The following is a 21,615-nucleotide window of genomic DNA, read 5'->3' on the forward strand; positions in this document are numbered from 1 at the left end:
TCCTAAGTTACCATTTTTAAATTCCACTCTCTAGCTGTTGAGATAGGAGGTTCCTCCCCAGAGGGTAGGACACTGTCCCTCAAAGGCTGCTGCCCTGCCCGGCAAGGGCTCACAGGAGCCCTCTGATTTCAAGGAAAATCTGTGCTGGCTTTTTGGGGGTGTCTGGAGACCAGTCTTGGGAGACACTGATAGAGAATGCCAGAAAGTTGGCTGTGTTTTGAGCTCATTGCTGGTGAGTCTGTGTACCTGGCTCACAGGAAACGGGTCAGATAGGGCTCTGTCTGGGGGCGATTATCCTGATATTCACCCTTTGGGGTACATTTTCTATATTATATCAGTGGGAGAAATGGCAGTGTCCAAGGGCATGTGCTGGCCCCTACGTCGGGGGTTATGAGACCCTCCTCACCCATCTCCTGCGCATCTGCCGGGGGGCCTGCCCTGCTCGCAGTCCCGCATCTGCCCGTGACCCACCCATTTTTCTTAGAGAAACACTCGTGCTTTCCATGCCTGAGGTTTGAGGGAAGTTGAGGCATGTCACCCCTCCCCAGCTCCGGGGTGGGCACTCAGAGGCCTGAGTGGGTTCAACGATGTGTCCCCAAGATCCCAGCACACGTCACGGTGGCCCTGTGAGTTTTCAGGCCACCGACTCTCTGTCCCCTATTATCTGTTCCAGCTTGGTCAGAATCAAGGTGGTGAACGTTCTTCCATTATTATTTCTTTAATTTGAAAAAATGCATAATAATGCACAAATATATCCAACAATACAGAAGTGAAATGTGAAATGCCCCTCCTCCGACACTTACTTCTCTCTTCCCAGAGGTCACCTCTGTTCTGTTTATACCATCTAGGTACCTATAGAAATACATAGTTTTAAAAATGCATAAATGGAACCATACTATGTATGTCATTCTGAAACTTCATTTTTCACCATCCAATGTGCCTTGTGTGGATCTTTCCCTGTAAGTATGTACAGACTACTGTATTCTTTCTGATGGCTACAGGGTATGTTTTAGGACCGTCCTAAAATTTATGCAACCATTTAGGGTCCATTTTCACAGTTTGCAGTTCTTTTGCTCTAGCAGGCAGAGCATCAATGAGTACCCACCTATCTATATTTTCTATCATCTATCTGTCTCTCTCCATATCTATCAATACACCCGAGTATTGTGGTTAGGTGGATTCCAATTAGATATGTAATTGATATAATTGCTGGGTCAAAGAGATGTACTTTAAAGTTTTTGATAGATATTCCCACATTACCTTCTGGAAAATGTTCGGTAATTGACATTTCCCCCAACTGTGTACGAGTATCCATCTCTGTGCACCTTCTCCAATACTGGATATTTTGAATCTTTACCATTTTCGTTAATAGGATGAGTAAGAATGATGATATCTTGTTGCTTTAAATTCCATTTTGAGGATTCTTTGTAATCAAGCAACCCAAGTCCGTTTCAGATCGGCGTGGGAAAGGGTGCAGTGTTCAGTAGATGCTGTTGGGATAGCTGACTATCCATTTGGAAGAGTTACACTGAGATAACGAACGTAAAACCCAGGTATGTGAAGGATCAAACATGCTTTTAAAAACCATAGAATTTGCATGGGTCTCATATAAGACCATTTTTAAGCCTGGTAAATGAGAAGGCTTTTTTCTAGTATGACATAAATGTGGAAGCCATCAAAGAAATGACAAATTTGAGCACATAAATATATAAAACTATAGAAAAAATTATCATTAACAAAGTGAAAGACCATTATCTTTCTACATATTTAACCGATAGAGGGTTTATGTGCTAATATTCAAAGAACTCCTGAAATCAAATAAGAAAAAGGCAAGTATAGGAAGAAACATAAATGACTATGTACAATGTGCAAATATTTTCTCCTTCACTTTTTATCTGAGAAATTAAAATTAAATACTGAATGTGATGTTTAATTTTATGTGTCAACTTGGCTGGTCACAGTGCCCATATATTTGGACAAACATTATTCTAGATGTTTCTGTGAGGCTGTTTTTGGCTGAGATTTACATTTAAATCAGTAGGCTTTGAGTAAAGCAGAGTTTGCTCTATAATATTGGTGGGCCTCATCTAATCAGTTGAAGACCTGAGTAGAATAAAAGGCCGACCTCCAGCAGACTGCCTTCAGACTTCCTCTGCAACAAGGGCTCTTCCTGCTTTGCCAGGCTACTTCAGATTTGAACTGCAACTCTCTCCCAAGTCTTCGGCCTGCCAGCCTCCTCCGTCAGATTTTGGGCTCAGCAAACCACCACAATCACACGAGCCAATTCCTTAAATAAATATCTCCCTATGTATATACACATCCTATTGGTTCTATTTCTCTGGAGGACCCTGACTAATGCACTGAGCTACTAAATTTTACATGTCAACTTTGAAACAATTTTTTTAGTATTTTTCCTCATTGGCAGGGTTATGGGTCTCTTGCAGACTGTTGGGGGAGGGAGGGTTGAATCAGCCAGGGAAGGCAGTTTGTCAGTATTTATAAAAGTTTCAAATGTGTCTGTCGTTGAATACAGCAGAATCACTTTCAGGAAATGTACAGATGTGCAAGAATTCATGTAAAAGGATGTTACTTGTAGCATTATTTATAATAGTGGAAAATCAGAGGTACTTTCTGTTATTCATTCATTTATTTTTCAAATACCAAATGCGTACTCTGTGTTAGGTACTGTTTTAGGTACCTGGGTATCTAGTAATGAATAAAAGACATGGTGACAGCTGTCAAGGGCTCCTGGCTCTGGAGGGAACAATCACACACTAAACAAATGAACAGACAAATATGTAAATCAAGCTGCCGTAGCCCAGTGGGAGATGATACCAAGGGGGGAGGCTGTCATCAAGAGCACGTCTCTGCAGAGTGGCCTTGGAGAGAAAGTCCAAAAGAAGGGGGTGAGCCAGCCAGGCACAGGGTGGAGGAAACAGTAACGTGTGCCCAGATCGAGAGCTGGGCCTGCGTGAGGCCGGGACCGCAGAGCGATGTCCGTGAAGGCGGGATGGCCCCAGAGGAGCCTGGAGGGGGAGGCGGGGCGGGATGGCACAGGGCCTGGGAGGCCGTGAGGAGGGGATCCGACTGGGAAGCCACTGGAAGGTTTTATTCAGGGCAATGACATGATCCAGTTTACGTCCTTCCAAGGTCCCTCTGGTTGTGGTGCGAACAGATGGGATGAGGACGAGAATGAAGACCAGGTCAGAAGCCTTCGCAGTGGTCCAGGCGAGACATAAGGGCTGCGCGGAGTTGGAGAAAAGCAGATGCATGCAAGTCCCATTCTAGAGATAGCAGCACAGGGCTCGACGGTGCGCTGCATGTGGGTGGTGAAGGTGAAGGCACCACGAGTGGCTTCCTGACCACTCTCCACCTGTCAGGACGGCTAAAGTGAAAACGCTAACACCACCACACGCTGCTGAGGATGTGGAGCAACCGAATCCCTCGCTTACTGCTGGAGGGAGGGCAGATGGTGCAGCCGCCCTGACAGAGGGACGGAAGGGATCTCGAAAAGGCAGACACACAATTACCATGTGACGCAGCCATCCCTTGTCCGCATATTCAACCTAGAGAAATGAAAGCTTACACCCACATAATACCCTGCACACGAGTGTTTAGAGCAGCCCTGTCCATAGTTGCCCTGAACTGAAGCAACCCAAACGTCCTTCAGTGCTTTACGACTAAGCAAATTGCGGTGCAGTCACACAGAGGAGCAAAGTCCTCAGCAATCAAAGGGAGCAGACGCTGATGCTCCAGCTGACAGGGATCAATCTCGAAGACATCATGCTGAGCGAAAGGAGCCAGCCTCAAAAAGCTGAAGACTGGAGGATTCCATTTCCATGACATCCTTGAAAAATAAAAGTATAATGGTAAAGAAGAAACGGTGGCTGTCGGCAGTTAGTGGGGAGGGACGATGTGACTAGAACTGCCCTTTATCTTGATTGTGGTGGTGGTTACAGGAATCTATGTGTGGTAAAATTCACAGAACCATAAACTTGTCCCTGAAAAAGTTCCTTTTCTTTGTATGATCATTCTAAAAAAAAAAAAAAAAATTACATCTTAAAAGAAAAAAAAAAAGAAACGACGCCTGGGTTGAGATGCCCCTGTACACAGTTGGATGTATGAGAGACTGGGGCTGGAGATGGACGCGTGGGAGTCATTAGTGGCTGAAGCCATGGGAATGGACTCCAACGCCTGGGGGAGGTTGTCGAGAAGGAGCACAAGGCTCTGGGGAGCCTTCCAGAGCAAGGCTTGCCAGAACGTGGGGGCGGGAGGGGGAGCCGGGCTGAGCTGGAGGGATCCGGGGCTCCTGGGCTCCTCGGAGCTCCTCTTGACCACCTAGCCATGTCCTCCGCAGCCTGCCTGTGGGCGAGGGCGCCAGCTCTCAGAGAAGGCTGCTGAGCTGGGCAGGGACCGCAGATAAGAACAAGGAACTGTTGGAAGGATTTTAGAACATCGGCCAGTCTCTGCCACTGGCTGCCCTCAGATAGAGGCAAAGTTACCTCTGAGCTGCACTCATGGCAAAATGACACCTCCTCCGGCTTCCTTCCACACCGTCCCCAATGTCTGAGCCCACAGACCCGAGGCTTGGAGTCCATCCACACCTCAGGCCTGGTTTGTTTTCACCACACACAACACTTTAACACTTGGAATTCGTCACCAGCTTAAAAGAATATAAGATTTCAGAAACAGCAATAACAGCTGGATTTTCTACTTGAGCAGCTGGGAGGTGTGGTGGGTTCGAGCCCACAGCCCTGCTTGGGAACGAGACAGGAACTGAATTTAGACGAGCCATGCCCTCTCCCCTTGGCCACAGTCCCTGCTACTCTCGAATGTCTCCAGCACCAGGATAAGAGCTGGTTGCCATTTGTCACCTATTTGTGCCACGGGTTCTGCCCTTTTGTGTAACCTGGGTTGTCCCACAGCAGTCACAGCTTCTGCAGAGTGACACAGCAAAGGCAGGGACCTGCTTGGCTTGTTCAAACTTGGGAAGATTATCGACGATGTTAGGTACACACCTACAATATGGGCACAGTGTGAGGTGACACAAATTTTTAATCAACTTTTTTTATTGAGCCTTAATTTACACACAATAAAATGCACCCGTTTTAAGCATATAGTTCCATAAGTTTGGACAAATCCAGACATCTGTGTGGCCCCTACCCCACTCGAGTTATAGGACATTTCCATCACCCTAAAATGTCCCTCAGCATCTTCCCAGTCAATCCCTTCCCTTTCTCATCTCAGCCCCTGGCATCCACTCATCTGCTTCCTGTCAGTGAAGGGTTCTGGTGCCAATTCCAACCTGGGTGGGTCCCCATACCCACCCAGAGAAAGCAATTCTCTGACACCTGCTGGGTGTCCTACAATTCAACTCAGTTTGACCCCATCTCCCTGGGAGAGCGTCAGATTCCCCAGGTCACATGTTCGGTCCTACAAGACTGCCCCTCTGCCAATGCCAGGCAGGAGTCCAGGTTGTCACCCGTGCTTCTGACCAACCCGCTACAGATGGGAGGTTCCCACAACCCCGTCCTTGCATTTGGTTAATTGGTTCGCAGAACTCACAGAAACCTTTTACTTACTGGATTACTGGTTTATTATAAACGGATCTAACTCAGGAACAGCCTGATGGAAGAGATGCATTGGGCAAGGCAGGAAAGGGCACGGAGCTTCCACGCGCCCTACGCGGGTGCCACCCTCCCCAGATCTCCACATGTTCACCTACCCAGAAGCTCTCCAAACCAAGTCCTTTGGGGTTTTATGGAGGTTTCATTACGTGTGCACGACTGATAAAATCACCTGCGGTTGGCAACTGACCCCCTTGGCGAGGTCAGGGGCTGGGATAGGAAGTTTCAACCCTCTAATCTCCCGCTGCCTCTGCGGGCAACCGGCTCCATCAGCATAACAAAAGCCACCTTCGTTGCTCCCATCACAGGAATTTCCAGGGGTTTTAGGAGCTTCGTGCCAGGAACAGGGTGGAAGACCAAATAGCTATTTCTTATTATAAATCACGGTATCAACGGTCAGAGGCTATCCTGTTACCCAGCTCAGCAGTTTATGACTTTTTATTGCCAGCAGTGTTCTGTTGCACGGCTACACCGCGGATCTTAAATCCACTCCCTTTTGATGGACACCTGGGCGGGTTGCAGTTCGGGGCTCCCACAGCGAAAGCTGCCGTGAATATTTGCGCACGGTCTCCGGTGTGCAGGGATGCTCTACCCTCCTGAGCGACACCGTGAGGACCTCGCCGGGTCAGAAGGCCGGGAGGGATGCCCCCGCAGGCCTCCGCACGGGTCTCCTCTCGCAGGGCCCCGCCTGGCGCTCCCCGGGGCTGGCGTGGGGCCGCAGGAGCGCTGCCGCCGCCCCGTCCGCGCCCGAGCTCGCTGGCCGTTTGCTCAGTTCACCCCGCGGTGAACTGGCCTGTTTACATCTTTTCCGGCTGACCTTTGATTCACAGCAAATAATTCGATTGTTCTCCAAAGGATGAGCAAACGAGGAGTTATTTGAAAGAAGGCTTCTAGGGTGTTACAAAGACGAGACACGCTCCAAGCAGAGCAGAGAGAACCACGAGAAAACGATTGTTAGAAAGCGGGGCGGGGACGAGGGAATCGGCTAGCACGGGTCCCTGACTGTGTGCGTTCATTGTACGCGGTAAATGAGCATCCAGGGGCGCACGTCCTCATCCGCGGGTGGGCAGTACGCGTGGCACAGGGGCTCCAGGGGCAGGAAGACTGGGTGGCTCTTGTGATGCTCGCCCGACTCATTTCACCCTTTCTTGTTTCCACGGCAGTCAAGACCCCACAATAAGTGTGGGAATTTTTATCAATAAAAGGAGGGGAGCCTGCAGTCAAGGCTGTCAGTCAGTGATACTTGACCTTAGCAAGGGTCCCATCTGGAAGGTTTGCTTTTCATCTCGTAATGCTGTGTCGATGCAGCTCCAGCCAGTCAAAAGCACCTTTCTGGATGAGGCGAGTTCTGAAGTCTTGGTACCAGAGATACGGGTTGGAACCATAAGAAATCTTCCCTGAGTCCAGCCATAATAGGTAAACAAACACTAAGATTTCAGAGCTCTACAAAGCAAACAGAGTTTAAAAATCCCAGGATCTAATTTAAAACAAGAGAAGATGTCATTCGGTAGGTTCTAGGATCCTTAGATATAGGATGCTTAGATGTAGCCTTATCCATTCGAGTTAAGATGCATTTGGTTGCAAGTTAGAGAATGTCTGGCCAATAGAGAGTCAACCTAGGAAAGTTTATTAACAATGACTTTGGAGGTGGTGCTCCCAGCTCAATGAGATCATGAAGGGCCCAGGCCCTTTCATCCTTCTTCTCTGCCACTCTTAACTTGTTAACTTTCTTCTTCAAGTTTGTGGCCTTATGGCCCTAAACTGGCTGCTGCAGCTCCAAGTATCACATCCTCACATAAAAGCTTGCAAACCGGGAAGCGAGAAGGCAGCTCCTCACACACCTGTCTCTTTTCAGTAGGGAGGAAACTCTTTCCCAGAGACCCCCAGCAGATTTCTTACCTTTCGTTACCTAGAAGTGGGTGACGTGTCCATCCTGAGACCCGTCACCAATAAAGGGGAATAAGATTGTCATGATTAGTGCCAATTATGATTTGACCCCTGGGGATGGGGGATCTGCAACAGGGGATGACTGATTTGGTTATCCACTGTATCCTTCTAGTATAAATCCGGTAAAATCACCCCCTTCCAAAAGTATTTCTGTACCACAGTTGCTTCTGCAACATTTTCTTTCTCTTAGCTCCGCCTCTCCATGGGGGTGAACTCTGTGCATCTTCCCGCTTCCGCCAGCGTGTACCAGATTTTACTCCCTCTATCCCATTCTTTTTCTTGAATGTGATCCCAGCATCCTTTTCCCAGAACACAGGCCACTACCTTGATGCCTTGACCTCCCTCCATACGGATGGGTTTTCCAGAACTGGCCTCAGAGGGAAGTCAACAGGCTTCTCCAGGCTTTGCAAAGTGCGAGGGGCCACCACTCCCTGTATCACTTGGGGCTTTTTTTTTTTTTTTTTTAACTCAGAAGAGTCATGGCAGAAAGAGGGAGGTAAAAAGTTGAGGGGTCTCTCACACTGCTTCTTTCTGTTTGTTCACCCCCCGCAGACTGTGGCTCCACCTGGGACTTTCTTCTCCCGGCATCTGTGGCCTGACTTTTCTTCCATGTGTCTTTCTCCTTTTGTTGCTGCTCTGCTTCCTCCTTTTGCATGATGCTTGCAACTCATTTTGCAGACTGCCAGGCTTCTTGCTCACCCCATGTGCTCTCACCTCCCCTCCTCCTTCCCAGACCCTGGCCTGGTCTGGTTTTACCCCCTTCCCGGGATCAAGCTGAAGCAGACTAACGTCTCGCACTTGGCATCACAGCTTCCCAGCCCCATCAGGCGCACACGCAGACGGGGAGGCCGCTCACTAAACTACCCACAGGCTCTGCTCGTAGGTGATGTCGTCAAGTCGGCTGCCTCCCTGTGCCCAGTGTCCTCCTCGCTTCTGCCTGCCCCTGTGCCCTCCTCTGACCGATGCCAGCTTAGGAATAGTCCGAGGTTGTCTCTGCATGAGCCCGCAGTGGTTTCCCCCTTGCTGCCTTCAGCCAGGCTGTGCGGAGCTGTCTTTGGCAGTTTCTTCATGACTCCGTGGGTAGCTTCCTTGGGTTTCTGGCCACACTTGGTGAACTAAAACTTCTAGCCTCCTCCCAGTTCTCCTATAAGCTGAGACCTGACCTGTGGCCCAGAGAGCCTGTGTCAGGGATGGGCCAAGTCTCCCCTCCTCCCATCCTTCTGGGTTGCGCTGCATTAGTTTTTGGTGAAGGGGGACCCTTCCTTCTAGGAAGAAAAAGTTCCTCCTACTTTCTGGCCATCAATAAGTTCCTTTTTGGGAGCTGGCCCAGTGGCCCAGTGGGTAAGTTTGCACATTCTGCTTCAGTGGCCCCAGGTTCTCCGGTTCAGATCTCAGTGTGAACCCACGCACCACTTGTCAAGCATGCTGTGGCAGGCGTCCCACATGAAGGGTGGAGGAAGATGGGCATGGATGTTAGCTCAGGGCCAGTCTTCCTCAGCAAAAAAAAAAAAAAAAAAAAAGGTGAATTGGCAGCAGATGTTAGCTCAGGGCTAATCTTCCTCAATAAAAAGTTCTTTTCAGAAACCTTTAAAAACTTGTTTTGTTAAGGAGTAAAATTATATTGCTGAGAAAAGTTGTTCTCTAAAATCACAGACCATCAGAAACTTGGCTGTTTGAAATCCCATCAGTAAGATGGACATCCCACTGCGGCTTGGAGGGTCTGGGCAGGAGCCTGTGACACAGAGAGGCAGCCTCGCTTTTCAGCCCCCAGAACTTCAGATAAGTTTTCAGACACGAATTTCCACCTTTAGCTTTATTTTGTATTTTCCAGAGAAATAGGCCCCTGAGTCTGCTCTCATCCTGGACCTGATCTTGACTTCTTTACACGCAGCCCTGCTTTGCTTTGAGCCCATCAAACACAGCTTAATTGAAACTTTGCCTCATGTCACCCTTACCCAGAACCCTGTGATAAACCGTCTCTTCTTCTGTGAGATGCCCACACTTCCCCTGGAGTGTGGTTTCCTTTGCTTCTTCAAGAGAACAAACCCAGGGGCCGGCCTGGCGGCATGGTGGTTAAGTTTGTGTGCTCCGCTTCAGCGGCCTGGGGTTCACAGGTTTGGATCCTGGGTGTGGACCTACGCAAGCCATGCGGTGGCTGCATCCCACATAGAGGAACTAGAATGACTTACAACCAGGATATACAACTATGCACTGGGGCTTTGGGGAGAAAAAAAAAAGGAAGATTGGCGACAGATGTTAGCTTAGGGCCAGTCATCCTCACCAAAAAGCATAAAACAACAAAGAGAATAAACCTAGCTTTGTTGGGCTGCTGTTGTGGGACACAGGCTGTTCCACTCCATGGCTCACACATGCTCAGCGTGGGTAACACTGCCCCCAAGAGAGGTGAGAATTAGTTCCAGGGGAGCAAGAAAATCTTAGAATGGCCTGCAGCCTTCCAAAGGGCCACGCACGTAAGCAGGCAGAAGTATGTCTGTCGTATTAAAATTTCACGGGCAGGGAGGGGAAGGCGCTGAGGAGGAAAGAATATCCAAAAAGACTCCTTTAAAAAAAGTGTGAGAAGCAGCACTTTAGCTAACATTGAGTAGCTTTTGGTGTCCACTGGGAGGCAGGTGCCCGGTTGTTGGCTCTCTTTTGCAGCTAGAATTGAGTTCTTCTGACCTCCATCTTGGGAGATCCAGCCCGGCTTGACCTCTTCCGGAACCCCCAGAACGTCCCCCATCGCCTGTGATCCTGTCACCCACGGGAGATGCACACCTGCTGTACTGTGCTGTGCAGGGAGGGCGCCTCACGCTCCATCACTCCCACAGACACTCCCGCGCCACCTCTGCAGCCCCCTTTCCCCTGCTTAGGTGGGCGCAGGGTGCCGCTCCCAGGACCCACTGTCCGTTCTCTCAGCTTCTGAGAGATGGGGGAACGCTGTTCCCCTCCCCTCATTGCCCCGACCACGGCCCCACCCCCATGACGCCATCCTCCCCACCGCCAGCCTTTTGCTTATACAGACTGGGGTGGGGCGGCGCTGGGGGATGTTTGGGGGCAGCAGAGCCAGTGGGGCTGCCTCTGACTCCTCCTTATAAACCCCCGGGAAGACGCCAGACTCCCGTCTCTCGCAGCGCTCTTTGAGTGTGGGGTTCCCAACTCCTCTCAGCCTTGGGTCCCTGTCACCACTTCTGGAGTCCCAGGACCGCACGTCACCTTGTTCCCTTTCTGAACCATGTAGACCCATGTTCATATCACCTTCTTAGCAGCCACCAGGCCTGAGCACCTTGGGACAGACAGATGAGCCGTGGGACAGAGAGACAGCTCAAGCTTCATCTCTGCGCAGAGATGACGTCTCTCTCCCTCCACTTGAGACCAAGCCCCACTCACAGCCAGTCCTCGTTCTCCAGGGCCCTCAACCCCAGAAAGAAAGCAGATGCTAAAGACTTCAGGATTGAAAGCCCTGAACTCCTGAGCCCAGCCATCTGCACACAGTAGGTGTGCAATAAATGTTTTTGAACTAGAGCTGACTGAGTGCTGACAGGTGCCAGCATTGCCCTGGTTGCCCTGCTGGGAGAGGAGGCCCTGACCACCTGTTTCTCATGTACCACCGGTCAGTGGAAAAGGCAAACCTACTAAATGATCACATCTGGATAAAAATAGCTCTTAAGAGCATACATCTGTCTTTGAAGGCAACTGTGCTGACTAATTATCTTAATTTTTTTCGAGGGTTTCTTGACTGGGAAGAGGATGTTTCAGCATAGATAATCGATCTGCTTTGCATCTAGTTCTCTGTCTCATGGTGGTCTGTCTGCACTTGTCCCGGCCAGGCGGCCTCAGCTGACGCCGGATGTGTGACCGGCCCTGTCCTGGCGCAGGAGGCACAGCTGGGGGCAGAAGAGCCGAGTGGGTGAGGTGCGTGGGTTTCGGAGTCGGCTCATTCCAGCTTCCAGTCCTGCTTCAGTCACTTCCTGGCGGTAGGATCTCAGAGACTTCACCTCCCTTGGCCCATTCTCCCTCATCTGTAAAAGGGGAATAATAATAATACTGGCCACATGGTTGTTGAGAGGATTGGAGCAGACAAAGTGGCAGGCCGACTCCTTGCTACAGGGTAGCTATTATTCTCATTCCTCAGCCCAGGCCCTCCCCCAGCATCGGGGCATCTTACTGTTTCGCCCTCTTCCTTCAGAGGCGAGGCGTTTCACTCTTCACCCGTCAATTCCACGTGACCCACGTACACCACGAGAAAACACAGAATGAGAAAAGACCGTTCTCTTTTGCTTGCTACCAGATTTATTTAGGTAATTTTTCTTCTGTCATTTTCCATAAACGTCCCTGAAAATCTGACTTGATTGGACAATAGAAACTTTCTGGAAAAGCCCATGTGAGAGCAGGCTGCTCCCTCAGGCATGAAGTCCTGTCCCCGACTCCCAGCCTGCCGGGTCAGCAGCTCCGAAGGGTCCATTCCACCTCTCTCCTGTCCCAAGTCACTGGGCAGCTCCCTCGGGCCCTGGACGCCGCCCTCGACTCCTCCTCTGCCCTCAGAGAACCACAGCAGCTGGCCCGTTGCCATGGGGAGCTCATTTTCTCCGGAGCACTCTCACCCTGACTGCATCCCAGGGCCGAATCCATAGCGTGTGGGGATGGGAAAGGAGGGCAGCATGATGAGCTCGAGTGCCGGGCTTTGGCGAGCACGTCCTCAGCAAGGCTGGGTGCCTGCTCGGCCCGGGTGCACGGTCCCCTGCCTGCCACTCCAAGGGCCTGCCTGACGAGCCAGGAGCTTCCCTGGGGATGACGCCCGCTCCACGGCCCTCCGGCGAGCTCTACCTGTCCTCTCTGTGGGATGGCTCCTGCAGCTGCCCCTCGCCTTCCTTCCTCTCCTGCAGTTTCACACTGCTCTCCTGCCTCCCGGGGCCCCAGGCCCCAGTCAGCCTCCGCAGCAGCTCGTGAAAGTCGGCTTGGAACCCAGACGATGAGAAGTAGTAGACCAAGGGGTCGACGCAGGAATTCAGGGTGCTGAGGAGCAGCACGTAGCTTCTCCATGTCGGGCTCTTGCCCTGGACGTAGCCCACGACATGGGACATGTTGTAAGGCGCAAAGCAGACGAGGAAGTTGAGCAGCGTGGCTGCCACGAGCCCCGCCACCCTCCTCCGCCGGTGGTGGCTGGCTCCCCTGCCGAGCAGCCACACCAGGTGGCCGTAGCAGTAGCTGGTGATGAGCAGGGGCACCCCGAAAAGGACCACGGCCATCTCCAGCCGGACGGGCAGGAGAATGGCCAGCTGGTCCTCCCGGAATTCCAGGTAGCAGGTCCCATTTTTACCCTGGCCCATGGAGGAGTTCCCCGAGAACTCGATGATGTAGACCACACTGCAGTGAGCACCGGCCAGCAGCCAGCAGGCTCCACTGACCAGGCCAGCCTGTCCCAGCCTTGGCCGGGTCTTGTACCACAGTGGGTAGGCCACACTCAGGAAGCGCTCGATGCTCACAGCTGCCAGGAAGAGAGAGGTGAGATAGATGGTGGTGAAGAAGAGGGATCCGGAGAAGGGGCAGAGGATGAAAGGCAGGGGCCAGTGCATGTCGCTGGCCGCCTCCGCCATGCGGAAAGGCAGGAAGAGCAGCAGAAGCAGGTCCGAGAGGGTCAGGTTGAGCAAGAGCACGTCCACGGCCACGGGGCGGCGCCGCAGCTTGCCCACGAAGATCACCAGGGCCACCAGGTTGAGCGGGAGCCCCACGAGGAAGGAGAAGAGGTACACGGAGAAGAAGAGCCAGTGGTTCCCGGGGGAGAAGGACTGATCCAGGCTTGTGTCCATGGTCATGGCCACTGCTGAGAGAGAGAGAGAAAGACAGACAGACAGACACAGAGAGGGCAGTCTGGATGAGATCTTCCTGCTCCCACCAGCAGCATTTCAACTGCCAGCAGGGAACACTGTCACCACCCTCACTCCCTCACGGCCCTGAGGCTTTCCCCAGTGGGGTCAGCCTGCCTGTCTTCCTGGTCATGCCCTGTCTCCTGTCCCTTCCCCCAGTAGAGCCAGGACGCCCCTCCACACAGCTCCTCAGGGCACCAAACTCACCTCTTATTTGAGAACCCAAGTGCTCTGCTGCTCAGTACCTTGCCGGCTCCTCCAGAACACGTACAGTTAGCTATTTATCTGGCAGAACTGATAAAGACCTGACAGTGCCCATGACGTCACTCACTGCTGAGCAACGGCACAAAAGATGCCTTCAGCTCCGCTACCAGAGCCACGCCAGTATGCAAAATGAGGAGCAAATTCCACAACTGTGTACCTTGCTCCTCGCTCCTCGGGGGCCTCAGATGAGATGCCCTGACCAAGGCCGAGCGGACTTCGTCTTCCCCTCCTTGATCCTCCACTTGAATTTTGTCTGCTTCTCTAGAATGGCACTCATCCAGTTTGCCTTGTAAGGGCAGGAAGTGCGATGCAGTGATGGAGAGCACAGGCTTCGGAGCCGGGGGCCTGGGTTCAATGCTGGCCCCGTCGCTTTCCAACTCTAAATTGAGGCGAGTCACTTAAACTCTCTGAACTTCTGCTTTCTCATCTGTAAACCAGCGATAATCACAGTACCAATCGCACAGAATTGTTGTGTAAATTAAAGCGTTAATACGTGTCAGATGCTTAGAATGGAGCCTGGTGTGTTGTGGGGAGCACTGAACAGGTGTTAGCTGCCATCATCCCTGTCACTGGTGTGCACTCATCTCTGGGGTGATGGTAACAATAATAATAATATTTATATTAACAGTGACGATGGTGGCCATGATGATGGTAGCCACCTTTTAGCAGGTACGTAATCCATAGCTGATACTCTGCTTCTCAGGGCATCACCATTGTGTCTTGCGATCCCTGTGTCCCACAGTGGGGATGTGACTTGCTCCAGGTAACACAACTTAAGTACCGCCACAAGGGTTCAAACCCAAGTTCTGTCCAGCATCAGCGATTATTTATTTATTCATTCAAATATTCATTCAAAATTTACAGAGCACAAGGAGATACCATTTCACACCCACTGGAAAAAAAATCAGATAACACCAAGTGTTGGTGAGGATGTGGAGAAACAGAAATCCTCATGCATTGCCGGTGAGAATATGAAATGATGGAATCACTTTGGAAAGCAGTTCGGCAGTTTCTTTAAAAGGTAAACATAAATTTACCATGTGACCCAATTCCCCTATAGGTATTTATTTAGGAGAAATGAGATCATGTGTCCACACAAAGACTTGCTCATAAACATTTATAAAGGATTAGTCTTAACAAAACACCATTGGTGGTCCGTGAGCTAGCGAATGGATAGGCCACGTGTCATATCCCCAGGATGGAATGCTACTTGGCAGTAAAAAGGAATGAAATATGCATGCGCACTCTAACATGGATGAACCTCAAAAACGTTATGCTAAGTGCAACAAGCCAGACATGAAAGACCACGGATTGTATGTTTCCATCTATATAAAATGTCCAGAATAGGCAAACTTATAGAGACAGAAAGTAGATCACTGGTTGCCTGGGGGGTGGAAACGGGATTGTGTCAAGGAGCATGTGCGGGGGGGCGGGTCTTACCGGGGTGATGAAAATGTTCTCGCTTGGATTATGGTGGTAGTTGCACATCTCAGTAAATTTACAAAAAATCATTGAATTGTACACTTAAAATGGGTGAATTTTATGATATGTAAGTTTTCTCTCAAATAAACTGTTAAAAGTCCACCAGTGAACAAAACAGAGTTTTTGGTGTCATGGTGCTTACTTTTGCGGGGGGGCTCGTGGCGATTGAGTGGGGGGAGGCCGATGATGACATCGAAATCCAGAGGCAGAGGACCGCTGGGGGAAGCACTGTGGGGAGGGGATGGTGGCACACGGGCTGCTGGGGGCACTAGGGAGGGTTTAGGGCTCAAGGGACAAGGGTCACCGGAGGATGTTGGGGGCGGATCACACAGGGCCCATGGGCCCCAGGGAGGAACTGAAATCTCCCCTGAGTGGAAGAGGCGCAGTAACTGGAAGAAGTGACCTGGCGGGGCAGGTGCTCAGAGTGGGCGGGAGAGAGCAGCCCTAGCGTTGGGGGAGGGGCAGTGGGGCCAGCTGGGCTGGAGCTGGGGCTTTTACGAAATTCTCTGGTGTCCCGAGAACAAACTCGTTTCTGGCTCCTGCAGAGCCTCAGCAAGTTACCTGACTTCTCTGGCCTGTTTCCACACTGAGAAAACGGGTAATAAAATAAAACTTTTTTTGGAGAGCTGTGAGGAGTGTTCATCCATTCAGCAAACACTTACTGAGGGCCCACTGTGTGCTAGGCTCTCTGGTAGGGGCTGGGGATGTATTAGGAAATAAATCAAAATTCCTGCCCTTAGAGAACTTTAAGCATGAAAAGAGGCAACGTGTATAAACAAGTTCATACACGCTAGGCACACAGCAACCACTGTTTGTGCCCCTCTGCATGCCTGGCATCATCATCATTAGAGGAACAAGTCTGTTCCCACCCCTCACCTAAGCAGAGCAGATGCCCAGGTGTCTCTCACGTGAGGGTGGCCCCTCACAGCCACCCTCCACTGCCCACTCTCTCGCAGGTTCAGGGTGCCACCATTCAGCTTCACAAAAGGGACCACAAAGGCAGGGGTTAAGCCCAATACCACAAGCTTTCCAAGTGTCCCCTGACCCTTGGGGGTCCTGCCTTGAAGGATCGCATCCCTCATCCACCCCTTCTTTGCTGGAGGTCTTCAGGCAAATTTCTTAACGCCGCAAAACAAAGATGATATTAATCCCTGGGCCCAAGACTGTAGCTCCCTCACGTAGCTCCTTGGTACAAATCAGGAAAAGGCACCCTCCTCCAGATGGGTACCACCCTGTGCCAAGGTGCACTGCTCAAGGATTGAGTGATGTCTTTATTTAAATTGGAATAAGATGCTTCTCCCCCTGGATGGAAACAGCCCTGTGCCAGGCACATGGCATGGTCAGCAAAGCACGAGCTACAATTTAGTCAACGTTTGCCCCTCTGCCTGGCACCCTTGTACAGTGAACAACCTGCCTATCTGTACAGCAGCCATACAGCTAAATCAAAGGATTGCATGAGGGTGAAGGGAAGCAACATTCATAATGCACTTGGCGTGGTGACTGTCACGTATTAGAGACTTGGTATTTGCGGCTTTCTGTGTTGCTATTTTCCCTCCTTCTAATGCCGCCCCCTTGTGAGTGCCAAGCGGTATAACAGCCTCGTTATCTTGCCTCCTGCTTCCTCTCTCACACAGAAATTAAAATGTTCTTCCCCAGGACATGATTTTGGAGGAGCATCTCCCAAAGTGCATCATCAGGGCTGGAACGGAACTGTCCCACTTCTTCCCCAGTGGAAGAGGCCTCACCCGCAGGACGCTGGCCGACAGGCGAGGAAGGATGGGCGGACGGAGAGGAGAGACAGACAGAGGAGGGCAGTCAGACTGATGTGTGAGAGGCAGGCTCACCTTCCTCCTGCCTCCATTCTTCCAACCGGAAGGCAGTCTTCTGCCAGCCTCGGTCCTTCCCACACGGGGCTCCAGGGCCGCCCCCAGGCAGGGCTGCCGGTAGTCCCCTGCAAGGGGCGTGGGGAAGCACCGGGATCTCCCGCTTCATGCCCCTCCCCCAGCAGTGGCTGCTACTTCTGGGACACGGCGCCTTTTGTTCTCGCCACACGTGATGTCCCCCTGCCAGGACGCCCTCCCAAGTAGCCGGTCACCAGCGGGTTGAGCACCACGCTCCAAGCACCTGTGATGAGCCCCAGCTTCCGCCAGCGGCCTCCCATGTCCGGGTGCAGGAAGCCAGCCACGTTGGAGGCGTTGTAGGGTCCTAGGCAGAGCAGCAGCGTGAGCAGGGCCCCGCCGGCCACCCAGGCCGCCCTCAGCTTCCGCCGGTGGCTCAGGCCTGAGCGGGCCAGGGCGCGGAGGCAGCCGATGTAGCAGAAGGCTGTGATGGTCAGGGGCACAAAGAAGAGCAGGAGGGAGAGGCTGAGGCGCGCAGGGCCCGCTGAGGCTGGATCCCAGGCCTCCAGGCAGATGGGGGAGCCGTTGACCGGCGTGTTGATGCCCAGCGGGCTGGTGGTATTGTCCGTCCTGCCTCCGGGAGCCTCCAGCCCAAGGACCAGCCCCAGGTGACAGAGGACGAGGGCCCATATGGCCACACACACGCCCCAGGAGTAGCGCGGCCTGCGCACGGCCTGGTAGCCCAGGGGGAAGGCGGCTCCCAGGTAGCGGCCGGCGCTCAGGGCGGCCAGGAAGCCCCCGCCCGCGTAGAGGGGCGCGAAGTGGGCCAGCGCGACGGCGGGACAGAGCGCGGCGGGCAGCGGCCAGGCGCCCCCCGCCAGGGCCTCGGCCGCCTTCAGGGGCAGAGAGGCGGCCAGCAGGAGGTCCGAGCAGCCCAGGTGGAGCGCGTAGACCAGGCTGGGGGTGAGGCGGAGGCGGGCGTGCGCGGCGGCGGCCCCGACGGCCAGGGCGTTGAGCGGGAAGCCGAGCACAAAGGCTCCCACGTAGAGGGCGAAGGACAGCTGCGGGGGCGGGTCCATGGGGCCCCGCTGCGTCCGCAGGTCTCGGGATCCCCGGAGGGGGCGCTCCCGGACTCGCGCACTCGGCTCAGCACTGCTGGGGAGGGGGGGGGGGGGGGGGGGGGGGGGCGGTCCAAGCCGTCCAGTGGGACAGTTGAGGAGACAAGGCCGGGGAGGCAGGTGGCAGCCAGTTAGCGGTCCGGCCAGGACTGCAAGCCAGGAGGGTCGGCCCCCAGCCCTCTGCTTTCTTTCCACGTCATCACCTCTTCAAACGAAGGCGTGATGGCAGAGCCCCAGGAGAAGACAGAACGGGAGCGCGGGTCCCCTGAGACGGACGGCCTCTTGATTTCTGAGACCCTGGGGAGGGAAGGGGTGGAGAGAGTCAGGACAGAGCTGGGCCCCCAGCTCGAGTTTTTCTTAGGAATGGAAGTTGATCCCTGGATTTGCTCCCCTCCCCCCAATTCCTTGGAAAGAGAAGGAGCTGCTCCCTCACAGTGGCCGGTGGTGGAGGTGTGGCAGAGGGCAGAAGAAGGGGGTCCCCAGGGGAAAGCCCAAGGGTAGGCCAGGTCCCATCAGTGTCACTGGGAATGACTTTGGCCAACTTCAGGGGCACCCTCAGCAGGGGGCCTGGGGGTCTTGGAGGTAATCCCTGGCGCAAAGAGGAGCCGCAGAAGGAGGGACTCACCTCTCGGCGCGGCCAGGTGTCTCTGAGGCTCGGCTGTCCCCCTCACTGGGCCGAGGGAGGGCCCCAGGTTGGGCAGTGAACTGGAAGGGAGCGAAGGGCGGGGTGGCAGGGCCATTAGGCCGAGGCACTGGCAGCCTGGGTGAGCAGCTAATGGGGCATCTCGGCCCAGCAGAGGCCAGACTGAAGCGGTGGGGGGGGGGGGTCCTGGGAGGTGATGCGAACACAAGGAGGGGAGAGGACCGAAGCGTGGGCTTTCCTGGGCAGAGCGAGGAGCCTGTCGCAGCACCTGCAAGGAGCAGGGTTGGTGGGGTGCCACCAGAACACAGCTTTGTTCCCCCTGCCCGCCCCCACAGCCTGTTCCAGCCCACTCTGGGGGCTAAGTCTTCTCAGCTCCCCGGGGAGCTCATGGGCAGGCCCCAGGCCTCGCTGGCTCCCTCCTAGACAACAAAAAGGACCCAGTCACCTTCGTCACCCACACCATCCATCTGGTACTTGATGTGTGGGGAGATAAAAGCATCCTTCCCAGCTACAGCTTCTGCCTTCCCCTGCCTCACCCCAGCTGTGGGCACGGTCTGTGAGGTGGCTCCGCCATCTCCCGCTCCTCCCCCCGCTGGCTCCATGGTGTGGTTTCTGAACGTGTAGCGTTGGCAGGAGCAGGGAGGAGGGAAGACACAGGACAAGGGCAGTCTCGTTTGGCGCCAACGGAGTAACCAGGCTGTGGTCTCCACTCGGCCTCCTCAGGGCTGCGTGGATGTCAAAGGGCCCTTGGCCTCAGGGAGTTCAGCCGTCCACCCCCTGTCGGGGTCACCTTGCTCTTCTGAGCAGACCTCCTAAGTGAGATTCAAAACAGCCCCAGGCTGTCTCTGCGATTCATCTCTGACTGTGCGTGCGTCTCTGTCTGTCTGTCCATCTCTGCTGCCTCAGTCTCACAATACAGCCCCTCTCTCAACTTCAGTTTTCTTGGGTGTGTGGTTTGGTCACCGTGTGGGCCGCCATGACCCTCTCAAATTCCCGGTCACCTGGAAGAAGCTTCTGAGTGGCTTCCTGGAAGGCTGCGCCCCCGGCTCCAGGCGGGGGTGGCGTGGGATGCTTGGCAGGCCGACAGCTCCCTCCAGAGGAACGACCTAATTTCCTTTCTCCATCTCAGGCAGCAAATTGATTCTGGTTCCAGGTCCTACACATATGGCCCAGCACCTCCCTGGGAATGTAGAAGAACTTGCCACTTATTGTTGGTATTTTGTCTTTGGGAAACACTGAGAAACAGACAGACTCAAGGAAAAAATCGAAAGGAGTGACATGTCACCTCCTGTAACAAGCATTTGGGAGAAGAGCAAAGCTGGGCGCCAAGGGAGACATCGCGTCTTCAAGATCTTCTCTGCTTTGGCCCTGCCCGCCTGGTGGGTAGGTCTCTGCCCAGTGTCACGTCCTCAGAAGGCTTGCTGATCCCTCCATCCAGATGGGCCCTCCTCTGTTCCAGCCAGGCTCTCTGTTTTCCTCCTGCGTTGTGTCTATTCAGAGGACCCACGACTCTGCGACGTCAGATTTGCCAGCCCCTCTGCTAATATGTTGGTCGGTGAGGGCAAAGCCTCCTGTCCGCTTTGTCCGCTGCCTGTTGCACATATAGCAGGGGCTCCATGAGTTGGATGAATGATTGCTTGTCTGGGCCCTGGGAGGATGGCGAGATCTGGGGCTGGGTGGAGGGCTGTCAGGTCCTGGAGTCCTTGGCCTCCCAGCTTCCTGGCCACCTGCTGTTCACGCCGTGGCGTGCCTGTTGACAGCCACATCTCTTGGTCAATTGGTCATGAAGAGGGTTTATGTCAGCAGCCGGGCTCAGGGACAGGATGGGAAGGTACCTGCTGGTTGCCAGGGAGCCTGTGCCAGGCCTCATTAGGCTCGGGGCTGCCTTCAGCAACTTCTAGGGGCCCCTGCCCTGAAACCCTCGAGGCATTCTAGACTAGAGAGCCCCAGGGGTGGGACTGTGTCACGTACTTTTGTACCCTAACAACTGGCTCTGTGCTGAGCGTGCTGACAGGTGCGCAGCAAACGTTTGCTGAAGAAGCGGTTGAATGGATGAATGATACTGGACTTCACTTTCTGCACAGAAACCCCCAAAGCCTTCCTCTCTCATTTAAACAGTTCTGGAAGTCTTCCCTTCCTCCAGAAAAGGTAATGGGACTCACAAGAAATCAAACCGGAACAAAGTGGGTTGATGGGGAGATCAGTGCCTTACACTACTCCCATTCCAAGGATGACCAAAACGTCATCGTAGCTTAGAGAACATTCTGGTACGGAGCGGATGGGAAAGGAGCGCAGGAAAAGGTGGCGCTTTTGGAGCACCCACCGCAGGCCAGGAATTTTACAGTCGTCTTCCTGCTGGTCGATGGCCATGCGTTCCTGGCCTGGGGAACCCCACAGCCCATTGGCAGAAGCAGGAGATGGTGGAGGGAGATGGGCCTGAGAAGTGGAGGGAAGCCGGAAGGACCCATTGCAGAGTGGGCATTAGTCATGGGGAACCAATGGGGTGACAGTGAAGACGAGAAGCTGTGAGGGTTCCCAAGGCAGCTTTCGAGAAGTTCTTAGGCAGCTGTGGGTTGTGAAAGAACCTGGCAGGGTCACTTTTGAAAATAACCATGAGTGATGAATTGGCTTCCCCTTTTTATGTTCTTTCAAGATATGCAAATAAGATGGGGCTGCGGTTGTGGGGGCTTTTGGCTATTGCGTTAGGCCTCTTATAATGCAACTCCAGCAAATATGAGATTATCCTTCACTTCCTATCTTGAACCATTTGCATGGTGGGGAGTGGCATCTCCATTTTACAGATGAAGAAACTGAGGCTCGGATAAGCTGGTG

General features: G+C 53.2%; 2 protein-coding genes across 2 annotated transcripts; both read right to left on the bottom strand.

Moving 5' to 3' along the window:
• Positions 1-12,274: 12,274 nt before the first annotated feature.
• FFAR3 (free fatty acid receptor 3) lies at positions 12,275-13,381 on the bottom strand. The gene has a single exon (XM_046681274.1). The coding sequence runs from the start codon at positions 13,379-13,381 to the stop codon at positions 12,395-12,397; it is 987 nt and encodes a 328-aa protein (XP_046537230.1). The 3' UTR covers positions 12,275-12,394.
• Positions 13,382-16,381: 3,000 nt separating this feature from the next.
• Positions 16,382-18,155, bottom strand: FFAR1 (free fatty acid receptor 1). The gene has a single exon (XM_046681276.1). The coding sequence runs from the start codon at positions 18,099-18,101 to the stop codon at positions 17,199-17,201; it is 903 nt and encodes a 300-aa protein (XP_046537232.1). The 5' UTR covers positions 18,102-18,155; the 3' UTR covers positions 16,382-17,198.
• Between the last annotated feature and the right edge of the window lie 3,460 nt (positions 18,156-21,615).

Source organism: Equus quagga, chromosome 13 (genome assembly GCF_021613505.1).
Source record: "Equus quagga isolate Etosha38 chromosome 13, UCLA_HA_Equagga_1.0, whole genome shotgun sequence".
NCBI lineage: Eukaryota > Metazoa > Chordata > Mammalia > Perissodactyla > Equidae > Equus > Equus quagga.